Raw genomic sequence first — 27,442 nt, forward strand, 5'->3', positions numbered from 1 at the left:
TCCTATTTTTACTATTTGAACATATAAGAACGTTTAAAATGTTAGCTTCATGTGTTTTGCTTCTTTTGTGAGGGCGAGTGTGACATGAAGCTGAATTTCCTTGACGTTACACTAAGCAGGCTAAGTGATGGCTCGTTAAGTAGAAGCGTGTATAGAAAAAGACCCTCTGCCTGCCAATACACTCACTTCTATAGCTTTACACCTATCCAATATAAGAGAAACTTGGTTAGATGCCTCACTAGTAGAGCAAATAAGATCTGTTCTGTTGATACTTTAAGTCAGGAACTGCAATTTATCTATAACTCACTGACTGAGATCGGCTACCCTGCTGCGTTCATCAAAAAGTACATGTATGATACAAGGAAGAAGTCGGAGATTTAAACTGTTCGTAAGAAGCCTCTATACATGAAATTACCATTCAACGGGGATGTAGCTAGTGAAACTCTGAAAGATAGGTTAACAAAAGTAATTAGTAGAACTTTCTACGCAGCCTATCTAGCATTGAATTTCTCGAATCGACCAGTGATGTCTACTCAAACGAAGGATAAGTTACCTGAGTTGGCCTCCTACATGTGCATTTATAAGTTCAGCTGCTCCTGTGGAGATAGCTATATCGGGTGTACTACTAGGCAACTTAACCAACGAATGAGTTAACATCTACCAGCATGGTTTGGAAAGAGCCAAATAAAAACAATACGCAGTTCTATCTTGGCACATCTAATTGATAGTGGTCATATTGTCGATAAACTGAAGTCATTTCAAGTGATCTATCGTATACCTCCATCGTTTCCCAACGGAGTTCGCTCCCGTCTACTTCATATAGCAGAAGCCATAGGAATTCGTACATTCCATCCCAATTTATGTGTGCAGAAGAAATTCGTAACCCCCCTATCCCTTCCATGGCCGGACATAATTTAATAAATGACATTATTATTATTTGTAAAATTTTATTTTTATTATCTTAATTTGGTTATCATATTTTGTAATTTTCTACCTACTTTCGTTTGTATTCTTCACTATCTATTTACTTACATACTTCGTATTACGTAATGATTTTAATGTTTTGTGATTACTATTCCAGTCTATTTACCCACATTTGACCTCTTAATTCTTATGTTTAATTATTGATAAGACTTTTGTTATTGTAATTTACTATTCTTACTACTATCAGTACACCTGTCTTCCCACTATCAACTTGTACTTTTAACTATTATTATGCTTGGTAACGTATTCTATTTCATTGTGATTATTATTGACTCAAATAGCCTTGATTGGTCTAACATTTTCATATAAATATTCATGTATATTAGAGTAAAGCCTGATGACGATCTAATTGAAAGCAATTGTTCGCTTACATATGTTGTTCTAATTTTCACAATGGGAATCTTTAATATTCTAGGTTAACTTTTCTGTAGAGATGAAACAGTCAGAACAGAAATACTGTATATTTTACTTTTGTTGTATGAACCTCAAAAAGATTCATCACCCAAAATAGAGAACCAGATTAACACTAGAGTATACTTTATTCAATACAATTACAAGCAGTCACACAGACTGAGCCCAGTGTAGAAATAATAACAGGAAAGGAAATCACATTTAATAGTCCTTAGTCTGTGACTGTTTGTCCACACTTAACGACCAACCATACTTTACTTTCAGTACCATACATCAATTGGTCAACAATTGACACACAAACGATTTCAATAGTGTAATAAGAATATGAAGATTATCAGAACTATGTGATATATTAGCGCAATACATTTCGAACAATCTGATCACATATACTTGTTAAGAAAAATCATACATAAAAATAAAAGGTCAACTAGACTGGAAATGGGGGTTAAGATGAGACAAGGACAATAATAATAATAATAATGTGAAAACAATTTGAAACCTAATCACTCTGGCTAATAAGCTAATATTACCAGGGGGGTTTGAATTTTCGTATGTCTAAGGCTTCAATAAACCTTAGCATACGCCCTTTTACATTTTTATACAACACCACAAAAGTCGAGTTTAGATCAATCTTATGGCCTGTTTCGATTATATATTTGGCAATAAAGGATGATGGATGTTTATCCTCAACTCTTATCGGATCATTGGTTTCTATTTGTTTCTGCAACCATTTTGGTACATGTTCACACACCCTAACAAACGATTGTCGTACTTATTTAATGAGATTATCTCGAATAAGCATCACACTGAAGTAAATCAATGTTATGGTAAATAAAATAGCACACTGGAAGCAAACACCATGTAGTTATCTTATTGAATTTAAAACGACAGTAATGCTGAGCATAAACAAGCAATGTGCTGAAAACATAATTTCGCCTTTTTATCCTGTCATATCAGTAGACTCTATCGTACTCTACGAATGCTTGAAAAGATCGGAATGTACATTATTACGGGATGATAACGTCATTTTATCTTCACGTTAATACTGTGAAAACTATGAGAAATCGTTAATAAAAATATAAATAACTAGAGAACTGATTCAAACAAAAATAAATTTAATCTCTTGAATGGACGAGATTTTATAATAGAACCAAATATAAACCCTGGATAGAACTTGTAAACCTCGTAAAACGATTGATTCTTAATTTTGATGGCTTATTCATTCATTCGTTAATATAAGACATCAAAAGGCAAAGTTCCTTTCTAGAAGGTTATGAAGCTTCGTTTTATATCGCTTACTTTTAGCAAAAACAAAATTCAATGTCATTTTATTTTATCGTACTAACCACATTATTTGGCTTTTTTATTTAAACACATTATTTCCCTTCAAATAAAGTATAATAAGAATACACTTGATATTGTTTGTTTGAATCTTCCCATTGATGTTTAGGACTGCAATTAATCAGTCTCTTATTGGTATATGTGCATACTGTGCGTATTGCCTCCATATAGCCTTAATTCGCAAGCATTATAAGCAAAGATGGATAGTGGCCAGCAGTGGAATCCAGTTTGACGCGCGTTTCGTCCTATTCGAGACTCGTCAGTTGGATGTACCTGCACCAGGACTCAGTATCTGAGGGGATAACGCGATGGCGTTGGAATCGGAAGGTACTGGATTCGAGTCCCAGAGTGAACATCAACTCTCAGATGCAGGTACATCCAGTTGACGAGTCCAAAATAGAACGAAACACACGTTCTGGATTCCACTGCTAGCCATTACCCATCTTTGCTTATATAATAAGAATAGTTTAGTACTAATAAGTATAACTTCCTACATGTAACCTACATGTAAAATAGTCAGTTTTCTGTATTCTGAATTCATCTTTTTATTTTCATGGTTTTTCATTTATGTACATGCCTTTTTTGTTTGAAATTCTTTAGACATCTGTTGATCCAAATTTAGTTATGACAAAAGGTGGATTAATGCCACTTGGTGGCGAAGAAGAAAATAGTATGTTAACTAATAATCGTTTATTTGTATTTGATCTGAAATTTCTTCTTTTCTACGGAAATTGTACTAGTCTTATAAGCATGAGCACAAGACTATAAGAATAATTGTATCTGGAATAAAATAGAAGAGTTGTGCTAAGCAATAGGATCCAGCATATTCGTTCCGTCTCGGATATACAACAGACATCGATATGAAAACTTTTTAAAGACATAGGCAAGCCTATCTGTTTTCCGATCTGCATTAGAGTGCGAAAATTGAAGGAGGCCAGTTTGAATGGCATACGTGATTTTAGAAAAACTGTTTCAGTATTCGTAGTCGATGTGTCTATTTATATATGCTATATAATAATTAATGTATCGATAGAGTGACACGAAAGAATTAATGATTATCAGAGCAAGACGAAGCATTGTTCAATAAAGTCATTTACTATTGGTTTGATTCAACTAAAGAGCTATTCTAAGCTTTTTCACCAACGTCTATCAGACAATCATAAACAAGAATCGGAAAGATTTTTTAAAAATGTGATTAATCATCGATAATAATAGTATAAATGTATACCAGATTCATTCAAAAGTGTAGAATGCTTTCTAGGATCTAAGGTCCTTTGTTACATCCTTGTGACCATTTATCAACGAGACAATTATAAGAATCTCAAAGTAATTTATATAGTATTAAAATGAGTAGTCAAAAGTGTTACTAATGTGTCATTTCATCGAAGACTAACTGTATTTGTTTCCAAATTATGTAAAACATTTCAAAAATTAAAATAAAATCAGTATCGTGTGAGGTGATCCGTGATTTAATTCAACTACTATACCAGTTTCAAACATCTGATCAGCCCAACTAGATAGCAGAAGACAGTAACATTGTGTAAGGAGTTGTGTTGGGGAATGTCCAATTCTGATAGTGATACTCGAGCTTCCTATAAATGAGCCCAACCGGCTACATGAGTGAGAAGACCCAAAGTAAAAAGGAAATTGATTGATTAATCAAGTAGGGAACGTCTCTTAGGTAATTATGCCACCAATATTATATGTCTCATTTCTCAGAAATGTAAGCCATTTTTCTGGACAATCACGTCCAACTTTCATTTAGCCAATTTATGATTGGACCAATGTATCAATTTGGATACCTGGAAACGGTTGTCTAAATGTTACTTTTAGAATGGATAAAAAATAGTTCTTTGAAAGTAATAATACTATATGACCAACACAGAAAAGACTATTCTCGAAAATGCATCTATTTTGATCATTTTATCTTAATAGAAAAAATGACTCCTATTAAAAAAAAACTCGATTTCGTCCTTAATATATTTTTTTACTGTTCTTAACAAGGTGGATATAAAGGATATGGCTTAGGGATGCTTGTTGAAATATTATGCGGCATCATTGCAGATGCTGCATTTGGACCAAATATTCGTCGGTGGTTGTCAACTGATAAACCGGCTAATCTGGTAAGTCCATGCAGAAATGAAATTTCAAAGTTGTATTGCTTGTTTTGGTTGTTGCTAACTACTGGTAGTTATCAGTACAAGGTTGTGATGGTTAATCAGCTACTAAGAATATTCGAAAATAAGACCATTTCATGTGCTTATTATCAACCATGTTATAGCGAGCCTTCATAAAACAGATAGGTAAATATTTCACCATTCTTAACTAGATGTTCATCAAATTATTAAGGACCTAAAACTTTCTAAATCAGACAGAATTACCTGAATTTAGTATTCTGATACATTTTTTTTGTCAGTATGAGATTTTGGAAATTGTTGAATTTCATTAAAATTATGAATCAATCAATGCTAGACCACCATTGGAAACCCGGAAGCACCAGACGGCCATTTCGTCTTAGTACGACAATCCTTTGCAATGCACATCCTCAATCCCACACGCAAGGTTCAAAACCAGGGCATTCGGTCTGGCGCATGAACGCTTAACCTCTAAACAACTGAGCTGTTATTCAACGGTGTTAATGTGTAACTTCAAGCAATCCTTAACATTGCACGGTTGTCTTTTATCAAATTAATCGAGTAATCGAAATTAAGAGCAGGCGATAGTCTAATTAATAGATGATATTGGATTATATTTGAGCCACATTACAAACTGAATGAATTAGACAACATGAGCAGTGAATACTGATCTAGTGATTTGATGGATGAATGTTTACCAGGAGACTTAAAAATCTTGTACCAGATCCTGTGTGTATACATGGATGAGCATTGTTAAAGAGTCTTCGGTATATTTGAACTAAGTAATTTGTAACTATTTTTGGTTTTTATTGATTTTCTAGAGAACTTCAATTTATGACGAAGGCTCTATTTAAAGAGAACTAGTTTAAATAGGCAAGCTGAACAACAAGCAATAAATTAACCCATCTCTTGATGATTCAATGTAAGTTTGGAATAAGCATGAATCATTATATCATATAATGATGATTAAAGAATTAAGGGATAGCATCTCATTGATATATAACTTCCCAGTAATAAGTGTATACTCTATGGAATATGAATTTATGCATTTTAAACTAAAGTTGTATACCTCACTGATGAAGTTAAAGAGAGAACTATAGGTATATTTTTTTAAAGAGAGAATCGGGTAAGTAATGTATTAAGCTACGTTAGACTGGATCATTTATTCATATACTCTTACTTTAATTTTATATGAATTTTTTCTTGAATTTAATTATTTCTCCTTGTCAACTACTAGTATTCAGTACTTTTAAAGGAAATATGTGTACTTTATACACTTTATTAAATCTCTGAAAATCTGAATATTTAGCAAATAAATCCTGAATTCTAAATTGCCTCCAAATGCCCTGGTACGGTCGAGAGTGGGGAGAGTCCACTCTCCCTCTCCAAATGCTCTCATATGGCCACTCGTATATAGCCTCTGTCAGTAAAGTCCTACTCACTGCCTTCTCGTGGCGGGGGTCTTGTTTACGAAATTGAGAGGACGAAAAGCGAATGTCCGGCGCCTTAACCGGGTTGGTGGACAAGGCGAGTCCACCTAGGGGAGTTGGAAAACCCTCATTCCAAACCAATGATGCACATGGGCTGGCTCCAGTATCCGGAGGGAACAAATGGCGTATGAATCAATTGTTGGTCACCGGATACCATGGGACTGCATCTCCTCACGATGCTCCACTGCCTTGTGGATTAGTCCTTTAGGTCAAAGGCTCCGGGTGTGGCCTGTTAAGTAAACCACCTGCTTCAGTTTGGGCACCCGAACAGTATCACAGCCCTCACACAAATCTCATTTGATTTGTGTGGCGCATATGTATCTGGTGCTTCCTTGTACCAATATTTATGTGTTTAAATAAAATAAAATAAAAGTAAAGAATTCTAAATTTAATCCATATATATTGGTTGTTTGAATATCTTCCTCGGCGTTTACGACTGCAACTGATCAGTCACTTTTTGGCATATGTACAACCTGTACAGATTGACTTGATATTACCATTAAGTCACAAGATTTTATAAGAAAAGGTGGACGGTAGCTAGCAGTGGAATCCAGGACACGAGTCACATCCTGCTTGGGACTTGTTAGCTGGGTGTATCTGGATCTTAGAGTTGATGTTCACTTCGGAGCTAGAACTCACCACCGTTCGCTTCGAATGCCATCATGTCATCCACTTAGCTAATGAGTTCAGATAACAACTAGTTTGTTTACTGGGGTAAATTTCAATTCTAACGCATATATATTGTTTGTTTGGATCTTCCCATTGATGTTAAGGACTGTCTAAATTCATTTTAATGATTTTATTAAAAATTATTCAATTTTATTTACATATGGTTTTTGGACTTTTTTCTTCATAAAATTATTTACTATTATACCAGAGTGTTTTTATCATTTTTTTTTGTTTGAAAATAAATACTTTAGGGTCAATCATTCCTAGCCATCGATCCCAAAGCTTTTGCTCCAGGATTTGAACAACGATTATCAGAATATGTCAATATTATGCGTAATTTACCACCAGTAAGTTTCATGTGTACATAAACGTCTTTTATAGAAAATATGTTTTTAATTTTGTCAAGAACTCATGTCATTGGAAATGTATATTCGGATAAACATTTGATTGAAATACGATAAACAGAAGTCAACATTAAATTTACTTGATATTGTTTGCTTAAATCTTCCCACTGATGTTTAGGACTGCAATTGATCAGTCGCCTGTTGGTATATGTGCATATTGCGCGTATTGCCTCGATATTGCTTTAAGTCACAAGGATGTTAAGAAAAAAATGGTTGATGGCTAGTAGTGGAATCTAGGACACCCGTTCCGTCCTATTTGAAACTCGTTGCCTGAATGTACCCACATCCCTAGAGTTGATGTTCACTCAGGGACTCGAACCCAGTACCATTCGCTCCAAACACCTTCGCGTTATATGTTTATAAACTTATATACTTAGAGTCCTGATAGCCGCTTGCTTGTGCAATGGGGTATTGTTTGCTTTAAAGAACCCTATTGTACAGGCAAGTGGCTATCAGGACTCAGTAGCTAAGCTGATAACGCGAATGAATTTGAAGCGAACAGAATTGATTCCAAGTCCCGGAGTAAACATAAACTGTGGGATGCAGGTAAATCCAGATGAAGCGCCCCAAGTAGGACGAAACGCGCGTCCTGGATTCCAATGTTAGCCACCATCCGTCTTTGCTTAGAAATCAACATTGTTCATAATAAAGGTTTCGTAAAATAGGATAAAACTAATTAAATAGAAGTAAAAATAAATAAAATCATAGTATATATAGTCTCTAGTATTCTAAGCGTAAATATTGTTTTTCTATTATTCATACATTTTATAATTGACACACTGGAACTGCTAGTGGATTTCTATAGACTTCATGAAGATTAGTACTGTTAAGTGTTTCGTAACTATGATCGACCATAAATAAATACTTATCTCTATGGGCAACGTAGCCAGGGGTTGGCAAAGCAAGGGCGTCATTCCTACAGTTGAAGAACATATGGAACTCAAAACAACTGTCAGCAAACATCATAGTTTGAATTTTCAATATGAATGTCAAGATAGTTCCACTATAAGGATCTGAAACGTGGGGAACTACTACAACCATCATCAAAAAGGTACAAGTATTTAGAAAAAATTGTCTACACAATATCCTGAATGTCGATTGGGCGGATGCCATCAGCAACAATCTACTGTGGGAGAGAACTTACCTGTTTCCATCTGAAGAGGAAATCAGGAAAAGACGATGGAGATGGGTAGGATATACACAGCGGAAATCAAACTGCATCACGAGGCAAGCCCTAACTTAAGACTCTAGAAGCAAAGGGAAAAGAGGTAGACCAAAGAACACATTGCTCAGGGAAATGGAGGCAGACATCAAAAGCATCAATAGCGCTTGAAAACGTCTGGGAACGAGAGCTCAAGACAAAATTAGTTGGGGAATCCTGGTAGGAGCCCTATGCTCTACTAAGGGTAACAGGCATAAGTAAGTAATGTGCAACGTAGACAACCACTGGGCAAGTCAGAAGTTAGTTAGAGGTACCCAAAACAAGATAGAACATTATTCTGTGAAATTGCTAATTACTGGTCTGATAGGTTTTAAAGAGATCCACGCTTTCTGCTTAGTATTATCTATAATTTGTGGACGAACACATTAGTAGTATAACATAAAATAAATTATTATTCAGTAGATCCATTCACTCTTTATTCTATTTTGTATACTGAATGTGGATATCATTTTACACTTTTCATATCCGAATTAAACCCATTTTTTTCTAATCTTGTTCTCTGTGAGGTGAGTACAAGTATTCATAGCTCAAGTGAATAATTTGGGCAATGTTCAGTTCTCTATCATATGAATCGAAACATTAGATTTTCCATCAAGTAAAATCTATGCTAATAAGAAACCCTTATTAGTAACTGTATAAATGCTATACCTATTGAACAAGTTAGCACCTATATGTAAACATAGTGTAAGCTTAGTGAATTACGCATTAGAATCTAAAATGAAAGATAGTAGGTCCAAGTCTGAGCGTGGATACCAACTATGAGATGGATCTAGCTGATAAGTCTCAAATAAGACGAAATACCTCCTCTGGATTATACCGCCTGTCACAATCCATATATTCCATGGAATTCATAATACCTCACTTATGTTTAAGGCTTGACATCGTAATATAATTAGTCTTAAAATATTTAAGTACCAACTATACTTTATTATAAAACAGTTAAATACTTGATCAATATGTGAACATGGACTTCTAATCAATTTTTTAAGTGAAATACTATTCAATCTTGGTGGCTATAGTGAATCAGTTCATGTGTTTCTTCGTTATATTTAAGGTCAAATTCAGAAAATATATGGATTAGTAAAACAAATAATGCAGTACACGTACACTACAAACAACCATATATATATATATATATTCCATTGGCTAAATTATTTCTGAAATATCTCCAATAATTCAGGAACTAAGAAGTATTGTTCATATCAAAGAGTTATCGGCATTTTATGACTAAATGAGTTTCATTGTGATTATGAACCGAGCAATGTTAGACCACCATTTTCGGAGTTCTAGTGAGAAACTGTGACTAGTGGAGTTAACTGTGTGGGGTGAGGCAGTTACCCATTTATGACAGTGAAAGATGTTCGTGCAATATTGTGGATCGATTGAAGATGGACGTTAACACTGTTGAATAACAGGTCAGTGATTTAGAGGTTAAGCGATCACGTGCCAGACCGAATGTCCTGGGTTTGAACTTCACGTGCGGAATCGTGGATGGGCATTGCAAAGGATTGTCGTACTAAGACGAAACGGCCGTCCAATGCCTCTGGGTTTCTAGTGGTGGTATAATATTGGCCAGTTTGTAATCTCAATAAAACATATTTTACACAAGGTTCGAAGAATATATAAAATTTGTCGAAGTTAGTATTACTAAAAGGTCACGAATCATAGGTGTTTAAAGATGCTATTAGACAGATGAAATTCAAAACTATTCAGTTAATTAAAGATTTTGGCATAGAGCATTATATATTATTTACCATTGTTTAGAATCTGACTCAGATTTGAATTTACGATACCCGTTAGATCTACCCGAAGTTAATAAGTGCTTGGAATTGTGTTTACGAACCACATTATTTGCATTTTGAGGAGACCTTTACAGACAGAAAGAAGGTGTAGCAATGTGTTCATCAGTTTCTCTGATTGTAGTGAAGTTATTCATGCATTCCTTAGAAACTTCAAGACAATTGAATGTGAGGTTGAAAGAACATAAACAATATTTGAAAATGTTCTCAAATCTTCGGTTGCTTTGGAGAAACTTGAGAATAGGTAAGTGATAGCGTTACATGCGTTGAAAAAAGGACACAAGATCAATTTTGAAGGGGCCAAAATACTTCAGAAAGGTTTTAGCACACATAGAGATTGACATCAGAAGCGCTGTGTATATGGGCGAATAAGAACAGTCTGAGCAGAAAGGATGGTGTTCAACTAGCAACTACCTGACGAATATTAGCTAACAAATAATTGGATCCTATCTCTATCCAATCTGTTTATTTCGCATTCATCGTTATTCTGACTGAAATCAATGTGGGTTATTTTAGCAATACGATTATGTCCAGTACTTCCAGGTTTTCCCTGTCGGTCTAGCTTTAATTGACTCATGAATTCAACTGCTAAATTATGTATTTAATGGTTCTCATTTTACATACACATGAGTTATCCAGAAACAATTTCTCTTTCATATTAAAACAAATTTACCACGTAATATCAACTACGTTATGATTGACTGACTGACGGAAATGATGTGAATTCTTTATCATAAAGGAAAACAAGACACCATTTTAAAGTTAACTGAATAACACGTTGGTGTTCAAATACTAGAATAAATATTAACTCTGGAGTGCGTTTACATTCAGCCGAAGAATTCTGAATAAGACGAAAAATCCGTCCTGAGTTTCACTACTAGCCACATTTCATTTATTCTATATAAACTTGATTCATAATGATTATATTGAAAGAATTTACACTGAATGAATGTATATCAACTAAGATTATAATTATAAAAATGCTGAAAAAAACATCTTTTTAAATTCATATGATTGTTTTGTTTCTATAAAACTACTTAAAATTACCAGGTTGATAATCAGAAACCTGTGATAGTTCCTGGAGATTTTGAAAGAGAGCATATGACAGAATGCGATGAACTTGGTGGTATCCCATATCCTCCAGTATTGATTGAGAGCTTAGTAAGTTTGTCGAATATCAAAATAATAATTACTATTTTCATTATTATTACTAATTCAGTATATGATGTTTATTGTAATGATGATTCCATTAAACGTGACTACTATTACTGTGGTGGTAGGTATAAATCTTGACAATTCTTTTAATCTACATCACTGGCCGATATGGTTCAAACGACAATTGAAAAGTACGAAGTAAAGGACTCCTCGTCAGTGAGTGTTGAGGACCTCCACTATGAGTCAAAGTCATATCTCTCGGAAAGAGCTTAAAATGTAAACAGATAAGCCGGAGTTCCGAAGTTTTCATTCCCAACTTGAACCAGCCTATGATACTGCCCAACTATCATCTAATGACAGTGGTCGGTAACTGTCTTACTCTCGACATGATTAAACTTCATTAGTCACAGTTTCTTACTAGAGCTCTGGGAATCACAGTGAGAAGCTTTACATAGTGCTTTCGAGTATTCATATTTTTCAATTCAGTCTTTCAGAAGTTCAATTCGGTAGGCGTTATAAAAATCTTGACAGATTATAGCAGAAACTCATTAATTTCTTCCATTATCAATCTTTACATGGTAAAACAATCCTGCTTTATCGTTTAGAAAAACTCTAAGATAGTTTAGTGAGAAAACGTTCCTTCACTAGGGCACATTAATTTCCAAAACAAGCGTTTCCCAATCTATTCCATTTTATTCTTTTGAAAGTAATTAATACATACTGGCACTTGAAATGTGATTTTTATCGTAAATGACATCTCAAGTTATCAAATTGGACTGAGCCATGCTGGTAGGTGTAGACTACCTGGTTGGGATGAGCGAGATGATAGCAATCGGTGGTTAGTGACCTTGAATGACATGGCTCAAAATCGTTTACAATGGCGAAGGTGCATCCACTCTTTGTGTTCTCCCAAATTCTAATCTTCTGAATTCTTTATGTCCCTATCCTTTTTCTCCTTTCAAATTTATTTCACTGTATTATACTCCTTCAATAACATCTTAAAACCCTAATCTTTCACATAATGCTTATACTCTTACTACTTCTACCACTATGGGATTTGAATCGGCAACTGCATCTCTGTGTTAATGTGGTATGGCAACTTGAAATGATGTACGTACGTACGAAGTTCTACCTTGTAACTGACTGAATGACTGATATATCTCATTTATCCAGTGCAATTCAGCGTACTAAGCTCTGATTCATACTTTTAGTTTGAAGCTAGAAATACTCGAAGCCTGTTCATTTTGAAGTATGTTGGAAACGGTTAGAACCCAAGAATTATTATTCAAGTCAAGTTAAATGTTTCAACTTCTACTACACTAATTTCGTTTCCGAACTATTCACAAGGAGGATAATTTATTTTCTATGATATTCTACATTCTGATTGTCAATTTATAAAATTAAGTAATCAGCAATCTTTAATAAGTTTATAGGTATCTATATGTAGTGTAGCAAACATTATGACACTGTAACGATATTATAAATCATACTTTAAATAATATAAATTACTCAACTAATTTAAAAAGAAAGTTGACAGTCAATTTCAAGTATAGCCAATAACATTCGATCAGCACTAAGAAGGACTTGACACGCATAACATTGATCACCACCCAGTGATCAATCAATTGTGATTACATCTCAGTCCTACAGGAGGTCGGTCGCGGCCCGAATAGCTCAGTGGTAACGTTTCTGACTGTGAAACTGAGTGACACGGGATCGAGTCCGTCAGGGAGCACCAGTTCCCTCAAAAATACAGGTACACCATACTGACGAGTGACGAGTGGCACGAAACCCGGGTCCAGGGTTTCCTGTTGACCACCTCCAACCACCATCTTATAGTCAATATTCCCATTGTTATTGTACTTATCAGATCGAAAATCACGGAAACTGACCTAATTTTTTTAATTGAAAGTCTGAACTGCCACCAAAACTTTATATATTAAGATATCGTAAAACACTATACAACAGGATTCATTTTTTTCGCTTCACAGATAGATATTCATTTTGACCATTATCTCTAATAGACTAATGATTCTAACCATTTAGATACTTTTATAGAGTAATGTATCTCATCCAGTGGGTGTTGCTGAACTTAAACGTTAGGGTTCTAAGTACAAGTGGTATATAGGCTGATGATACAATAACCTTTTGTTGATTAAATTGATTAGAATATGTGTTACCCTTTCACAGTCACTACCTACCCCAACAGATAATGCTGACTAGCACGATAGGTGGTAGAAAGAATACTACAGTCTGCCAAATCAAGATATAGGCTTCAGTCTATGAAAAAATTATATATTGAACTGAGTCATACCGATAGATTTACAGACTTCCTAGTTGAAATACTGCAGATAATTATAGTTTATCATTTGAGACGTTAACTGGCATGATCCGAAATCCTTTGCGATGGTCAAATTGTCTTTACTCTTAATTTTCTGCTAAACCTTAAACTTGATATTTTTCATACCTTCAGTTGTTCCTTTCAAACTCATATATAAGGTTAAATTCTATATAAAGATAGCTAAAATTAAAAGTGAACAAGAATTGTTTCTATACAACAAATACAATTGAAAGATGATTGGTTGCTTTGTGACTTTTGTTTTCAAGCTTGTTGAATAATTTTTATTGATTAATAGATCATTATACAGCTGTCTTGAAACAAAATTATCATGCTTTCGGTCTAGAAATTAACTATATTAAAGCCCTGGTACGGCCGAGAGTGGGGAGAGTCCACTCTCCCTCTCCAAATGCTCTCACATGACCACGTGTATATAGCCTCTGTCAGGGAAGTCCTACTCACTACCTTCTCGTGGCACTACTGTTGTTTACGAAATTGAGATGACGAAAAGCAAATGTCCGGCGCTTTAAACGGGTTGGTGAACACGGAGGATCCACCTAGGGGAGTTGGAAAACCCTCATTCCAAATCAATGGTGCACATGGGCTCCAGTATCCGGAGGGAACAAATGGCGTATGAATCAATCGTTGATCACCGGATACCATGGGACTGCATCTCCTCACGATGCTCCACTGCCTTGTGGATCGGACCTTTAGGCCGAAGGCTCCGAATGTGTGGCTCCCTAAGAAAACCACCTGATCTGTTTTGGGCACCTGGGCAGTATCACAGCCCTCACACAAATCAAATGAGATTTGTGTGGCGCATATATATCTGGTGCCTACTTGTACCAATATTTATGTGTTTCAATAAATAAATAATCAATTTCTTGTTTTCAGAGTGCCATTTTCTTTATTACATCAATGGTCTATGTAAACTTTTAGATTACTTCATTTTCACATGTTCGTTATATTTTAATGATTCTTTCCATCACAGATTTATTTTTACCAACTAATTATATTGGTTGATTATATAATTTATCATAGTTGAAAGCGTGAGTCAATTGAAGCTAGACCACCATGGAAAACCTGGAAACACTGGACGGCCGCTTCGTCCTATTATGGGACTCCTCAGTAGTGCGCATCCACGAACCCGCTCTCGCGAGATTCGAACCCAAGACCTACCACTCTCGAGCCGAAGCCCTTAACCGATAGACCACTGAGCCGGCATCCAACGGTGTTAATGTCTAACTTCAACTGATCCACGAAGTTGAGCAACCATTCACCAATTGTCATTACAGATACTGTAATCAATATTATCATCTTTTCTTTATCTATATTTTGAAGAAGCAAAATACAACTACACAGAAATTCATGTATAACTATAACAATGTTATCTTAAAGCTTGTCAGGTTTATATATATATATTGTAGAGATAGAACTGACTATAGAATTGTGCGTTTAAAAATGGTAGATATTTCACTGTTTTTAAGCCTTCCATTTATTTTTTAGATATTTGTAGTTAAACTATTTGTAGTAAGGGAATTTGTTGCAATATCTTAAAATTTTATAGTGAGATTCCTTTCTTTAATAAAACATATATAGTATTGGATAGAAGTATTATCTGATTTAAATGGATCAGCCAGAATCAGCATAGAATCTGGGATATGCATGTGGCTGTCTGATAAGGAGAATGACAAATAAAGACAGACTGCTGAAATACATCGTATCATATATCCTCTTGGAAAAACCAGTTACAATGGGTGTATAATTCAACAAGTTCACCACCATATATCGGAACATCATCCGCTTTGGTTAAGCGAAGGATAGTTAGGGATGATTAAGAGTTCTGTTCTCTCCCATTTTGTGGACACAGGATATTATGATGACTTCAATAAATCTTTGAGAGTTATCTGTCATTTTCCACATGGTTTATGAGTTCATCTTTCAAATACTATCAAAGTTATTAGAATCTATATTCATTAACATAATCTTTGTACTAAAAAGAAGTTTGTATAACTATTCTCTCAACCCTAACCATTGATTCCTTGACGGGATTTTAGCTAAACTCTTATTAATCCCATTCTTTAATAAGATATTCAAAAATATTGCTTTTTCATAGTTGAAATCATGAGTCAGTTGAAACTAGACCACCATGGAAAACCTGGAAGCACTGGACGGCCGTTTCGTCCTATTGTTAGACTCCTCTGTTATGAGATATCAGATCACTGAAGACAAGTGGTGAACGGTTGCTGAACTTCGTGGATTGGTTGAAGTTAGACACTAACACCATCGGATGCCGGCTCAGTGGTCTAGTGGTTAAGTGCTCTGGCGGGAGACTGGTAGGTCCTGGGTTTGAATCTCGCGAGTCGGGATCGTGGATACGCACTGCCAATGAGTCCCATAATAGGACGAAACGGCCGTCCATTTCTTCTAGGTTTCCCATGGTGGTCTAGCTTCAATTGACTCATGATTTCAACTATGAAAATACTGAAATCTCTAAAAAGAACCCCTCTGAATATTGCTTTTATTTCTCTACTTTCCATCCTAAGATATTTTCAATATCCATTTCTTGATTTTTATATAATTATCATAACATCGGCCTTTTGTCAAAGCATGTCATTAATTCTCTTATTAATTATTATGCAATCTACTAACTGTTTTAATCATCTACTTTCAATTCATACAAATAATTACTTTGATCATAATGATTCTTCTTACGAATACTACTCAATTGACCATTTAATATTACTTTTTTTAAAAATCATTTTGAAATTATATAATTATTATGTTAAACCACTTACTTACTTACTTACGCCAGTTACCTCCGATGGAGGATAGGCCACCAACCAGCATTCTACAACCCACTCTGTCCTAGGCCTTCCTTTCTGGTTCTATCCAATTTTTCTTCATTCTTCTCATGTGTGTCTCCATTTCTCGGCGTAATGTGTTCTTTAGTCTTCCTCTTCTCCTTTGACCTTCAGGATTCCATGTGAGGGCTTGTCTTGTGACACAATTGGGTGATTTCCTCAAAGTGTGCCCAATCCACTTCCAGAGCCTCTTCCTGATTTCTTCCTCCGCTGGATGGAATCTGGTTTGTTGTCTCCCACAGTAGTTTGTTGCTGATAGTGTCTGGCCATAGGATCCGAAGTATCTTGCGTAGGCAACTGTTAATAAACACATGTATCTTCTGGATGATGGCTTTCGTATTTCTCCAGGTTTCCGCTCCATACGGTAGAACTGTCCTGACATTTGTACTGAAAATTCTGATCTTGGTGTTGTTTGACAATTGTTTTGAGTTTCAGATGTTCTTCAGTTGTAAATATGCTGCTCTTGCTTTGCCGATCCGCGCCTTCACATCTGCATCAGATCTACTGTGCTCATAATAATAATGATAATAATATATTCTGAAAATAATATTTACAGAATTCACACCAGTTTACAGGCATGATCAGATTGTTATAAAAATCAACATTTAATGTAGAGAACAAACATGAAATATAAGAAAGTTTTATGCTTGCTGGTTTAGTAATTGATAAATAGTTTAAATATGGCATATATCACGGCAAGCCAATGCAACACCAGGGAACTTGTCATTTTTCTATTAAGTGGATAGCCTGATGATTGATCAACATTGTTCTGTAAGGTTATTTCCAGTGCCAGAGCGAGTTATTATTAATTATCTACAACTAGAGAAAGTAAGATTAAAGCAAAGAGCACGGAACAACAGAACAATGATAGCAAGTAAGAGGTTAAACATTTAAAGTTCCTATAATCTCACTTATGGAGTAAGATACACTTGCAGGCGCTTGAGCATTTAATGCATTTAATGCAGCATCAGTGATGCTGCTCAGATATGTAAAGATTTTCACATCCTCCAGAGCTTCTCCATCAAGTGTAAATTGATCGGTGCATGTTGTATTGTATCGGAGAATCTTGTTTTTCCCTTTGTTTATATTGAGACCTACTGCTGCTGAGGCTGCTGCTACACTGGTCGTCTTCTCCTGCATTTGTTGTTGCGTGTGTGATAGAAGAGCCAGATCATCTGCGAAATCTAAATCGTCCATCTGCATCCTAGCTGTCCATTGTATCCCGTGTTTCTCTCCAGATGTTGACGTCTTCATGATCCAGTCGATCACCAGGAGAAAGAGAAAGCGCGAGAGTGAGCAATCTTGCTTGACACCGCTCTTTAACTCGAACGAGTCAGTGAGCTGTCCTCCATGCATGATTTTGCAGTTTAATCCATCATAGGAATTCCGTATGATATTGAATATCTTCTCAGGCACGCCGCAGTGTCGAAGAATGTTAAACCACTACTTAATTAATACTGTTTTATTTCTGTGGATCAGATATATCTAAGCGTAAAACTATGATAAAACTACTAATTAGAACAAAACTTCCTCCTTCTATTCATTTTTTTAGTAAATATCTAATAGGGAATTTTCAGGAAATCACTTTATGATCATCTGTAATTATTGTATGATTCATGAACATAAAGTTCAAATCTTTTGACATGGATTACATTAACAATGATTGACTATATACATAAACACTAGTCCAAAGTCTTGGTTTGAGTGATTGTAGCTCCTTTTCCAATTTACTCCTAGTCCAAATATAGTAATATAGGTCAAAGTTTAGGCTTACTGTTATATCGATTGAGTGCGTACGTGCCCTGTTTGATATATGAACGTGCTGATTCCCGCCAATGATAAAGGAGTGAATTATCGATCAGAGCTATGATACACAAAAGCCATATGAACAGTCTTGAGTACTTATCAGTCCTGCTTTCTGCCTAGCCCAACCAATTAAATTCAGAACACCAATAACAGCCTCTGCAATATGAATCATTGTTCTCAAACATATTGGGTTTATATACCAAACAGACAAACAGACCACATCGTACCTTTAAATTGAAAATAACATTTGTACAAAAATTGGCCTAATGTGGTTGTGAATAGGGGGAACAGTAATTAATGGACTAGGGATAATTCAAGAATGGTAAATCGTATAATAATAGTCTATAAGTTAAAATAAAGCTTATGATAAGAAGGACACGAATATGGACACTTTAATTACTTAACAATTATACAATAGGAAATACACATATCATATTGGTCCATAAATAGCTCTTAAAAGTTACCATTCACAATTCTTTTCGAGATATAACACTTACATCATCTTTTTCAACATATAAAATAATTTCAATTTATCAAATATATTAATATAGCTCTTACGTAATCTATCTATTTCTGTATTATCTCTATTTACATTTGTTCTTTTTTTTTCTTTTCTATCTATTTAAAGAATCGTTTAGCTGATCAATTAAAAGTTGATAAAATGAAGATTATCAAAAGTTTATAATCATTCCCTTCATTAATCAATAATTGATCCCTTCAAAAATTACCTTTTCTATTGATCACTTGACAAACTATGAAAACTTAACTAATTTTCGACAGCCCTGTACCTTCAACAAGAAAAAACTAAATATTGAATAAAACGAGTATATATATATATATATATTTTTCGTATAAGACGTTGTGTAATATTTGCTTTGTTTATTTAATAGATCCTGTACAAAAAAGAAAAAAAAATTAACACTTCAGCTGATAGTGTTGTAGACAGAACATGGGTGGGGACAATTGAATGTATCTAAACACAAATTACAGATTATCTCACTAAATTCTGATAACCATACAGTAGTAAATAGTTAATTTGCAAAATAGAAATCAATTTTCTCAATCTTAACTGTTCCTTCTGTAAATATCAGTTCATCTTCTCTAATCCCATTGTTCATGCATTTTCCTACCAATTGCAGTTCATTTTAGTTTTTTCCTTATCGATCTTCTGCTAAAATACATTCTATGTCTTACCATCATCATATACTACTTATATGGATATAAGTAGACCACTCCACAATAGATATTGTCTTACTTAGTTTAATTTCAATGATTTCACTTTTATAGACTTAATTCCTAACAATATTGATGCAGATTTTTCATGATCGTAGAATATAGTAAAATAAACTTTGATTTCAAATCTGAAGATACACTTAAGTAAGATAGAATCGAACAATAATAGTAACTATGTATCTTTCAACGAATGAGTTTAAAAATAAGCAAAGAAGAAGGCGATGTTATAATGGAAAGGAAAAGCGTACTACATTTCTGTAGAAATTGAAGAACGTGATACCTCTAAATTAACTGTTTAGAGAAGGTGAAACGTTTCATGTCAGGTTATAGCTTGATCTGGTAATGTTGTTCGACTAAACGCCCACAACTATTTGTTGTCCATTAAAAGTGACAAGGTCAACATAATTGTTGAATACCTATAAAATCTATTAGTTTTAGAGAATTCCTTACTAATATATAGCCTTAAATAAAGACAGAACAAATATTGGAGAATAATGTGAATTCATTATATTTCGTAGTTTCTCGTCAGCTGCTTATAACCAAATATGTATTAGAATTTTAGCATTGGGGTAATAAATAGTATGGAACGATTGACATAAGTGAATGTAAAGGATTGGAATGATGAAAGGTTATCCATGCAAGAAAATGTCAGAGGTTTTGATGGAGTTTTGTTCTCTGAGCTGAATTGTTTGGTCAAAGAACAAAACTCCATCAAAATCATCCACTTGAGCTACAAATCTTCTCCACCATTTCAAGGTCAGAGGTTATTAGGTGTTAGAATCAAGGAAACATAAAGGGTGGATGGTGTAATAGTTGAGTGGAGTTCAGAGACAGATAAGATAAATTGTGATAATTTTAGAGGTAATGAAGGATTGATGGAATTATAAACAAATAGGATGGGTTACGTAATAATTGAATAGAATTTGGAGAGTTCATATAATTTAAGAGAATCAAGTGAGCGGAAATGTGTTCGTGAAAAGGTGGTTTAAGAATTGGGTAATGGAAGAGGAATATAATACAAAACTAATTATTAACCAAAATAAAACTAATGACCAAGAAAAAAAACACAAAATAGCTGGATTACCAGGGTAGTAATAAGTTTCTTAATGTCTCTTTTTGATTACATAGGTCCGGTTTAAGTTTTTTTATCGTGATCGCTTCAGGGAAACCGGAGAGCAGCCGTTCTTTTTTGTCTGCTAATAATTTTGAAAGTATGAGAAATTTCAATGGTATACCAGGTGTCAAGTAAATGTCGAGCTATTGCACTGTTGAGAGCCCTGGTCATTCGCAGCCTCAGTTTCTTGGGAACATGCTCAGAAATGCGAACATGTACTCTTCTCTCGGTTCTTCCAATGTATGCGTTTTGGCACGTACATGTAAATTGGCAAATGCAGTTGGAGCTACTGAGAAAAGAGGACTTGTCGGTTTTAGCTTGTTTGAGTGAGCAGTTTGTTTCCCACACTGTTGTCAGTTTAGCTGCTGGGTAGGTCGCTTTCAACACGGAATTAATTTTGTGATTAATTATTCTAGCAATTTCATCTCTTTTGAAGCGTAAGTATAAGAAGCAAGTTTTCTTTTCCACTCTACCACACTTTATCTGAAGGTTGGTGTTTGCATATTTATGGATGAATTTCGCCGGATATGCATTTTCACGTAGGCATTTAGTGATTAGAGCAATTTCTTCTTCCAGACATTCATTTGAGCAGATTTTGCGTGCGCGGTCAAAAAGTGTTCGTACAATACCCTTTTTGTAACTCATTGGACAGAAACTGTAGTAATTGAGATATAATCTACTCCAGGTGTTTTTGCGATGAATGTGTTTTTGTAATGTACCAACTGATGTTCGTCTAATTCTAATATCTAGGAAACAGAATTTACCTTCAACTTCATGTTCCACTGTAAATTCTATATCTTTGTGTGCTTTATTAAACAAACTGAGTGCTTGTGATTGTTGCAAACAAGAAATGTATCATCAATGTATCTACAGTAGAATGTGGTGCCATCGACTTCATGCTTAAGCTTCTTCTGTTCAAGGTTTCCCATAGATATGTTGGCCAGAATTGAACCCAAAAAGTCACCCATGGCTACTCCATCAACTTGACGGTACATTACATTGTTGAATTCGAATTGTATGTTCTTTGTACACAGAAACAGGAGCTGTTTAAATTCATGGATTGATTCTAACACCTTATAACCTCTGGCCTTTTCTTGCATATATATAATGAATTCACATTATTCTACATCAATATTTGTTCTGGCTTTATATTAAATAGATCAGTTGTATCACCTTTTTAAAGTCTCTATGAAATAATAAAGATGAGACTGTAATGTATAGACAATCTTTGAGTTGTATAAAAGTGACCTTGAGAAAGTTCAACCACTGACCAGGGTTAAAACAGACTTAGAAATTAATATGAGGAATCACGATTGAGAACTAAGGTTAGAAATTAAGGTTAAGAATTAAAGTCAAAGTTTACAATACGAAATGACATTGGCTATAATACCATAATCTTATTTAACCATATGTATGAATAAATTCCGCTTTGAAATTCATGAACCTATTTCTTAAATTTTGATTGATAGATTATAATCTAACCTTAGAAATAAGATATTTTAGTGAAATGATCCTTTATTTTATTTTATTTAAACACATAAATATTGGTACAAGGAAGCACCAGATAAATATGCGCCGCACAAATCTCATTCGACTTGTGTGAGTGCTGTGATACTGCCCAGGTGCCCAAACTGAAGCAAACGGTTATCTTAGGGAGCAACACTCGGAGCCTTCGGCCTAAAGGTCTGATCCACAAGGCAGTGGAGCATCGTGAGGAGGTGCAGTCCCATGGTAGCCGGTGACCAACGATTGATTCATACGCCATTTGTTCCCTCCGGATACTGGAGCCCATGTGCATCATTGGTTTTGAATCAGGGTTTTCCATCTCCCATAGGTGAAGTTTCCGTGTCCATGTATATTGTTAGTTGACTAATGTGTCATAACAACAGTCCTACAAACATTTATAAGAAAAGATGGATAGTGGCTAGCAGTGGAATCCAGTTTGACACGCGTTTCGTCCTATTTGGGACTCGTCAGCTGGATGTACCTGCATCTCGGAGTTGATGTTCACTCTAGGACTCGAACCCAGTACTATTCGCTTCAAACGCCATCGCGTTATCCGCTTAGCTACTGAGTCCTGATAGCCACCTACTTGTGCAAGGAGGTGAAGTTATGTTCACTTGTTGTTGTTTACTTGTATCCTTCCATTGTCATTTTGGACTGCAATTGATCAGTCTCTTGTTGGTATATGTGCATCCTATGCGCGCGTCCTGGATTCCACTGCTAGCCACTATCCATCTTTGGTTATAAATGTTTGTAGCATTGTTGTTATGACACATTAGTCAACTAACAATATACGTAAAATTAATTTGTACAGATTTTTGAAATTTTATAAAACTAAGGAATTCATCTAATGGATAACAAATGAGATTGTAATAAAATGTACCTAGTATCTGACTGGAATGCAAAAATATCAGACGGTAACACTTAGTCTATAAGTGTAACTCTTTATATAAGCTTTTTTAACCAACCTAAAATTACAATGAAAAATTTATAAAATGGCTAACATTGATTAGTTCAGTAACATAGTGAACTACCTAGTAGGGTTATTCAATCCCGCATCATATCACATTAAAATTTGGAAAACAAAATCAGTTTAAGTTAGATGTTAACATCGTCGAATGCCAGCTGAGTAGTCTAGAGGTTAAGCGTTCGCGCAAGACCAAAGATAGTGTACTCGAGTTCCACGTGGGTAATTGTTGATGATTACTTCTGAGGAATCTTTTTTAACATGCACTTTTATTATTGATAAAGAGTTCAAAAGTAATATAACTTTGCATAATTGAAAGCATGAGTCAATTCAAGCTAGACCACCAAGGAAAACCTGGAAGCACTGTACGGTCATTTCGTCCTATTGTGAGACTCCCCAGAAGTGCACATCCACGATCCTGCGTCTCGAGATTCGTACCCAGGACCTACCAGTCTCTCGCCAGAACACTTAACCGACAGACCACTGAGCCGGCCGGCATCCGATGATGTTAATGTCTAACTTCAATTGACTCATGCTTTCAACTATACAAATACTGAATCTCCACAAAAAAAACGCTTCTGTTTATAATACAACTTTATTATGAAAAATTATATTTACTATAATAGATGACTTCTTTCTTTTGATATTACAAATACTCATCCGATTTTCATTTATTTTGTTTATTCCATTCATTCATTTTAATTTTGGCTCTTTCTATCAATTGTTTACCTAATTCAATTTGTTTCTCTTTCATTTTATTAATATAATCTTGATTAGATAATTTTATAGATGATAATTCAGTTAATAACTTTTGTATAATATTATCTAATTCCATTGGATTAACTTGAATGATAGCATTCAATTCATTGTAATCTAATGTATCAATAGAAGTAATATATTTAAACATTGGATCTAATTTGTCTTGTTTTAATTCATTTGTAGTTGAAGTAATTTGGATCTCCTTTTCTGAAGAGATAGGTTGGTCATTTTGTTGTTGTTGCTGTTGTTGTTGTTGTTGTTGTTCGATTTCTTTTGAACTATCATCTGGTTTAAAATTTTTTAACCATTTCGTTACTTTTTCAGGAAATAATTGAGGATATTTTGATATAAATTTAAGTGGAATAGCTTCAGATAATGGAGCTGGCCATATAGAATCTGATGATGTTTCAAATGTTTCCAATAATGTATCAAAATATAGTGGACAAGGGATTTTTATCTATTATAGAAAAAACAAAATAAGAAAGGAATATACTGTATTTCAGTCACGGGTATGAGGGCTAATATCACTTCCCGGCTGCCCACACCGTGGAAGGGTATTTCTTGAGGGACCTGAAAAAGAAGTTGGATTAATGTTGGTTTTAACGACCTGGGAGCGTGACCGCAGTGCCCAAGGGACAACTGCTTGAGGCCGGTCACGCACAGCCTTGTTGTGAGGGATTTTTGACGTGTTAGCTCCGTTCTTCAAAGGACTTTACCGCCGGAGACGGATTTCCATGGGATAAGGCGAGGTGTGCATTTTTAGGGTCGACCTATTCTAACCCCGCCCCTCCTTGTGAGAAGGCAGCATCGCTGTTATGCTGGTTGTCTGAAGAAAACACCTTACTGCCGTCACACCTTTGTACAGTCAGCAGTACGACTTCGTCTTCGGACCTTGAGTTTGCTGCATTTAGTCTTACCGCTCTTCAACCAACCTGTCTGGCATGGTAAGAACTTGAGGAACGATTGTTGCAGCCAGTATAGCTCGATTGGTTCATCATGATAGGCAAGCCCGACCACCACGTCAAGGTAGCAGCAACGGTCGGTATGGGGGTCGGGAATACTGTATTTAAGATTAATAATGACTGGGAATAGATGTCAGAAGTATTATTGTTAAGATGGGCTTCAGTATAGTAATTGTTCAGCATAACATTCATCTCATTTCAGTATAACATACCTCATACGTTTTGTGTTAATTCTGTGTAAAGTTGATTTTGTATTTTGTCTATTTCGGTTATTTGTAATATTTGCTGACTAATTATCAAATATCAATATCTGTTCTTGTGATTATAACATGAAGAAAATTATCACTTCTTTGAAGTAGATAATTTTAAATTACCATGTTTTTCCAAGGAACAGTGACTGTCTCCAAAAGTTTTAGTGAGAAGCCGTGACCAGTGAAGTTCAACCAGGTCTGTTGTGATATAGTAACACACTGAAGACAATGGTGGACAGTGACTCAGTTTCGTGGATTGGTTGAAGTTAGATATTAACACCGTTGGATCCCGACTCTGTGGTTTAGAGGTTAAGCATTCGCGCGCGAGACTGATAGGTCCTGGATTCGTATCCCACGAGGCGGGATCGTGGATGCGCACTGCTAACGAGTTTCATACTGGGAAGAAACGGCCGTTCAGTGATTCCAGGTTTTCCATAGTGGTCTAGCTTCAAATGATTCATGAATTCAACTATTAAATTAATATAATATCCACAAAACCCCTCCATGATTTTTAAGGAATGTTAAGTTAGTAGTCCTAATTTACTGATACTTCATAGGCAATAATAATGTTGAATAATTGAAGTGAATATTGAGTATTTATATAATCTTGATAGAAATATTAATTCCTGTTGATTTATGCAAGCAATCATTCATTATTTATATTGATCTTCTGTTCCGTTGCTTCTACATCAAATTTGCTTCTTATTATCGGCCTGAATAGTGAGTATATATGTATATCATAACTATAGAAAATGAAAATTTGGAACACGGAAACACTGTGATTTGTACAACTTAAGGAATAAGCAAAAGTGATAGCACATTAGGCTTATCTTCAGCTAAATACTCTTGTTTGTATATATATGCACCACAAGTAGCTGAAATAGACAAAATTGAATTTACGCAAAATTACCACAAAATGTATCCGGGGCATGTTAGACTGATTGAGATTCATACTAAATTCAGATAAAAGAATGTTATACTGAATAAATACCACATTGAAATGAAAAATAAAAAAAATCATCATTACTGTATACATATGTCATACTATTTCAAAACGAATGCTAATAGTGGATAAAAATCATACTGAATTAGAACATGATTTCCTGTTTTATTCCATTCCAATATTCAGGTCCCCCAAATGCCCTGGTACTGCCAAGAATGGGGAGAGTCCGCTCTCCCTCTCCAAATCCCCTCACATGGCCACGCGTACATAGCCTCTGATAGGGAAGTCCTACTCACTGCCTTCTCGTGGCGGGCGCGTTGTTTACGAAAGTGAGAGGATGAAAAGCGAATGTCTGGCGCTTTAACCGGGTTCGTGAACACGGAAAGTCCACCTAGGGGAGTTGGAAAACTCTGATTCTAAATCAATGGTTCACATGGGCTCCAGTATCCTGAGGGGACAAATGGCATATGAGTCAATTGTTGGTCACCGGCTACCATGGGACTGCATCTCCTCACGATGCTCCACTGCCTTATGGATCAGACCTTTAGGTCAAAGGCTCCGACTATGCCTCTCTAAGAAAACCACCTGCTTCGATTTGAGCACTTGAGCAGTATCACAGCTCTGACTGACTCTCATCACCCTTGACTGTACCAGAGCATTTGGGGACATATCTCAACATATAGATTTAGTAAAAAAAAGCATAGTTTTATCTACTCACTTGTTTCATACTGAAATTATGAAAGTTGTACACTGTAACCATGTCTCATGAAAACCTATTGCACAATCTTTCTTACTTTTAAATTGTTAGATCACCTTAAAATCACTTTTTACATAATTAATAGTGAATATATATATATATATATATATATATATATATATATATATATATATTATTACTGACGTAAATACATTTTAAATATCAGAAGGGGGTTTTGTGGAGATTTTAATAATTTTATATAGTTGAAATGATGATTCAACTGAAGCCTAGACTGATAGGTCCTAGCTTCGAATCTCGTAAGGCGGGATAGTGGATCCGCACTGCTAAGGAGTCCCACATTTTAAATATATTATTTATATAATAGAAATATATAT

At 35.1% G+C, this 27,442-nt stretch overlaps 2 protein-coding genes across 2 annotated transcripts in view; one reads left to right on the top strand and one right to left on the bottom strand.

Moving 5' to 3' along the window:
* Nucleotides 1-19,303, top strand: part of Smp_129610 (putative malate dehydrogenase) — a gene marked incomplete at both ends in the record, with an annotated part of 30,482 nt that extends 11,179 nt beyond the window's left edge. The window contains 5 exons of the mRNA XM_018793051.1: nucleotides 3,337-3,406; nucleotides 4,741-4,859; nucleotides 7,282-7,377; nucleotides 11,506-11,616; nucleotides 19,247-19,303. Of these exons, the coding sequence (XP_018647602.1) occupies nucleotides 3,337-3,406; nucleotides 4,741-4,859; nucleotides 7,282-7,377; nucleotides 11,506-11,616; nucleotides 19,247-19,303 (453 nt within the window). The remainder of the gene's footprint in view (nucleotides 1-3,336; nucleotides 3,407-4,740; nucleotides 4,860-7,281; nucleotides 7,378-11,505; nucleotides 11,617-19,246) is intronic.
* Nucleotides 19,304-24,102: 4,799 nt separating this feature from the next.
* On the bottom strand, nucleotides 24,103-27,077 carry Smp_129600 (hypothetical protein; the record flags this gene model as incomplete). Its single annotated transcript, XM_018793052.1, has 3 exons — nucleotides 24,103-24,396; nucleotides 24,511-24,651; nucleotides 27,069-27,077. The coding sequence occupies 3 exons, from the start codon at nucleotides 27,075-27,077 to the stop codon at nucleotides 24,103-24,105; spliced, it is 444 nt and encodes a 147-aa protein (XP_018647603.1).
* Between the last annotated feature and the right edge of the window lie 365 nt (nucleotides 27,078-27,442).

The sequence above is a fragment of the Schistosoma mansoni genome, chromosome 1, assembly GCF_000237925.1.
Source record: "Schistosoma mansoni strain Puerto Rico chromosome 1, complete genome".
NCBI lineage: Eukaryota > Metazoa > Platyhelminthes > Trematoda > Strigeidida > Schistosomatidae > Schistosoma > Schistosoma mansoni.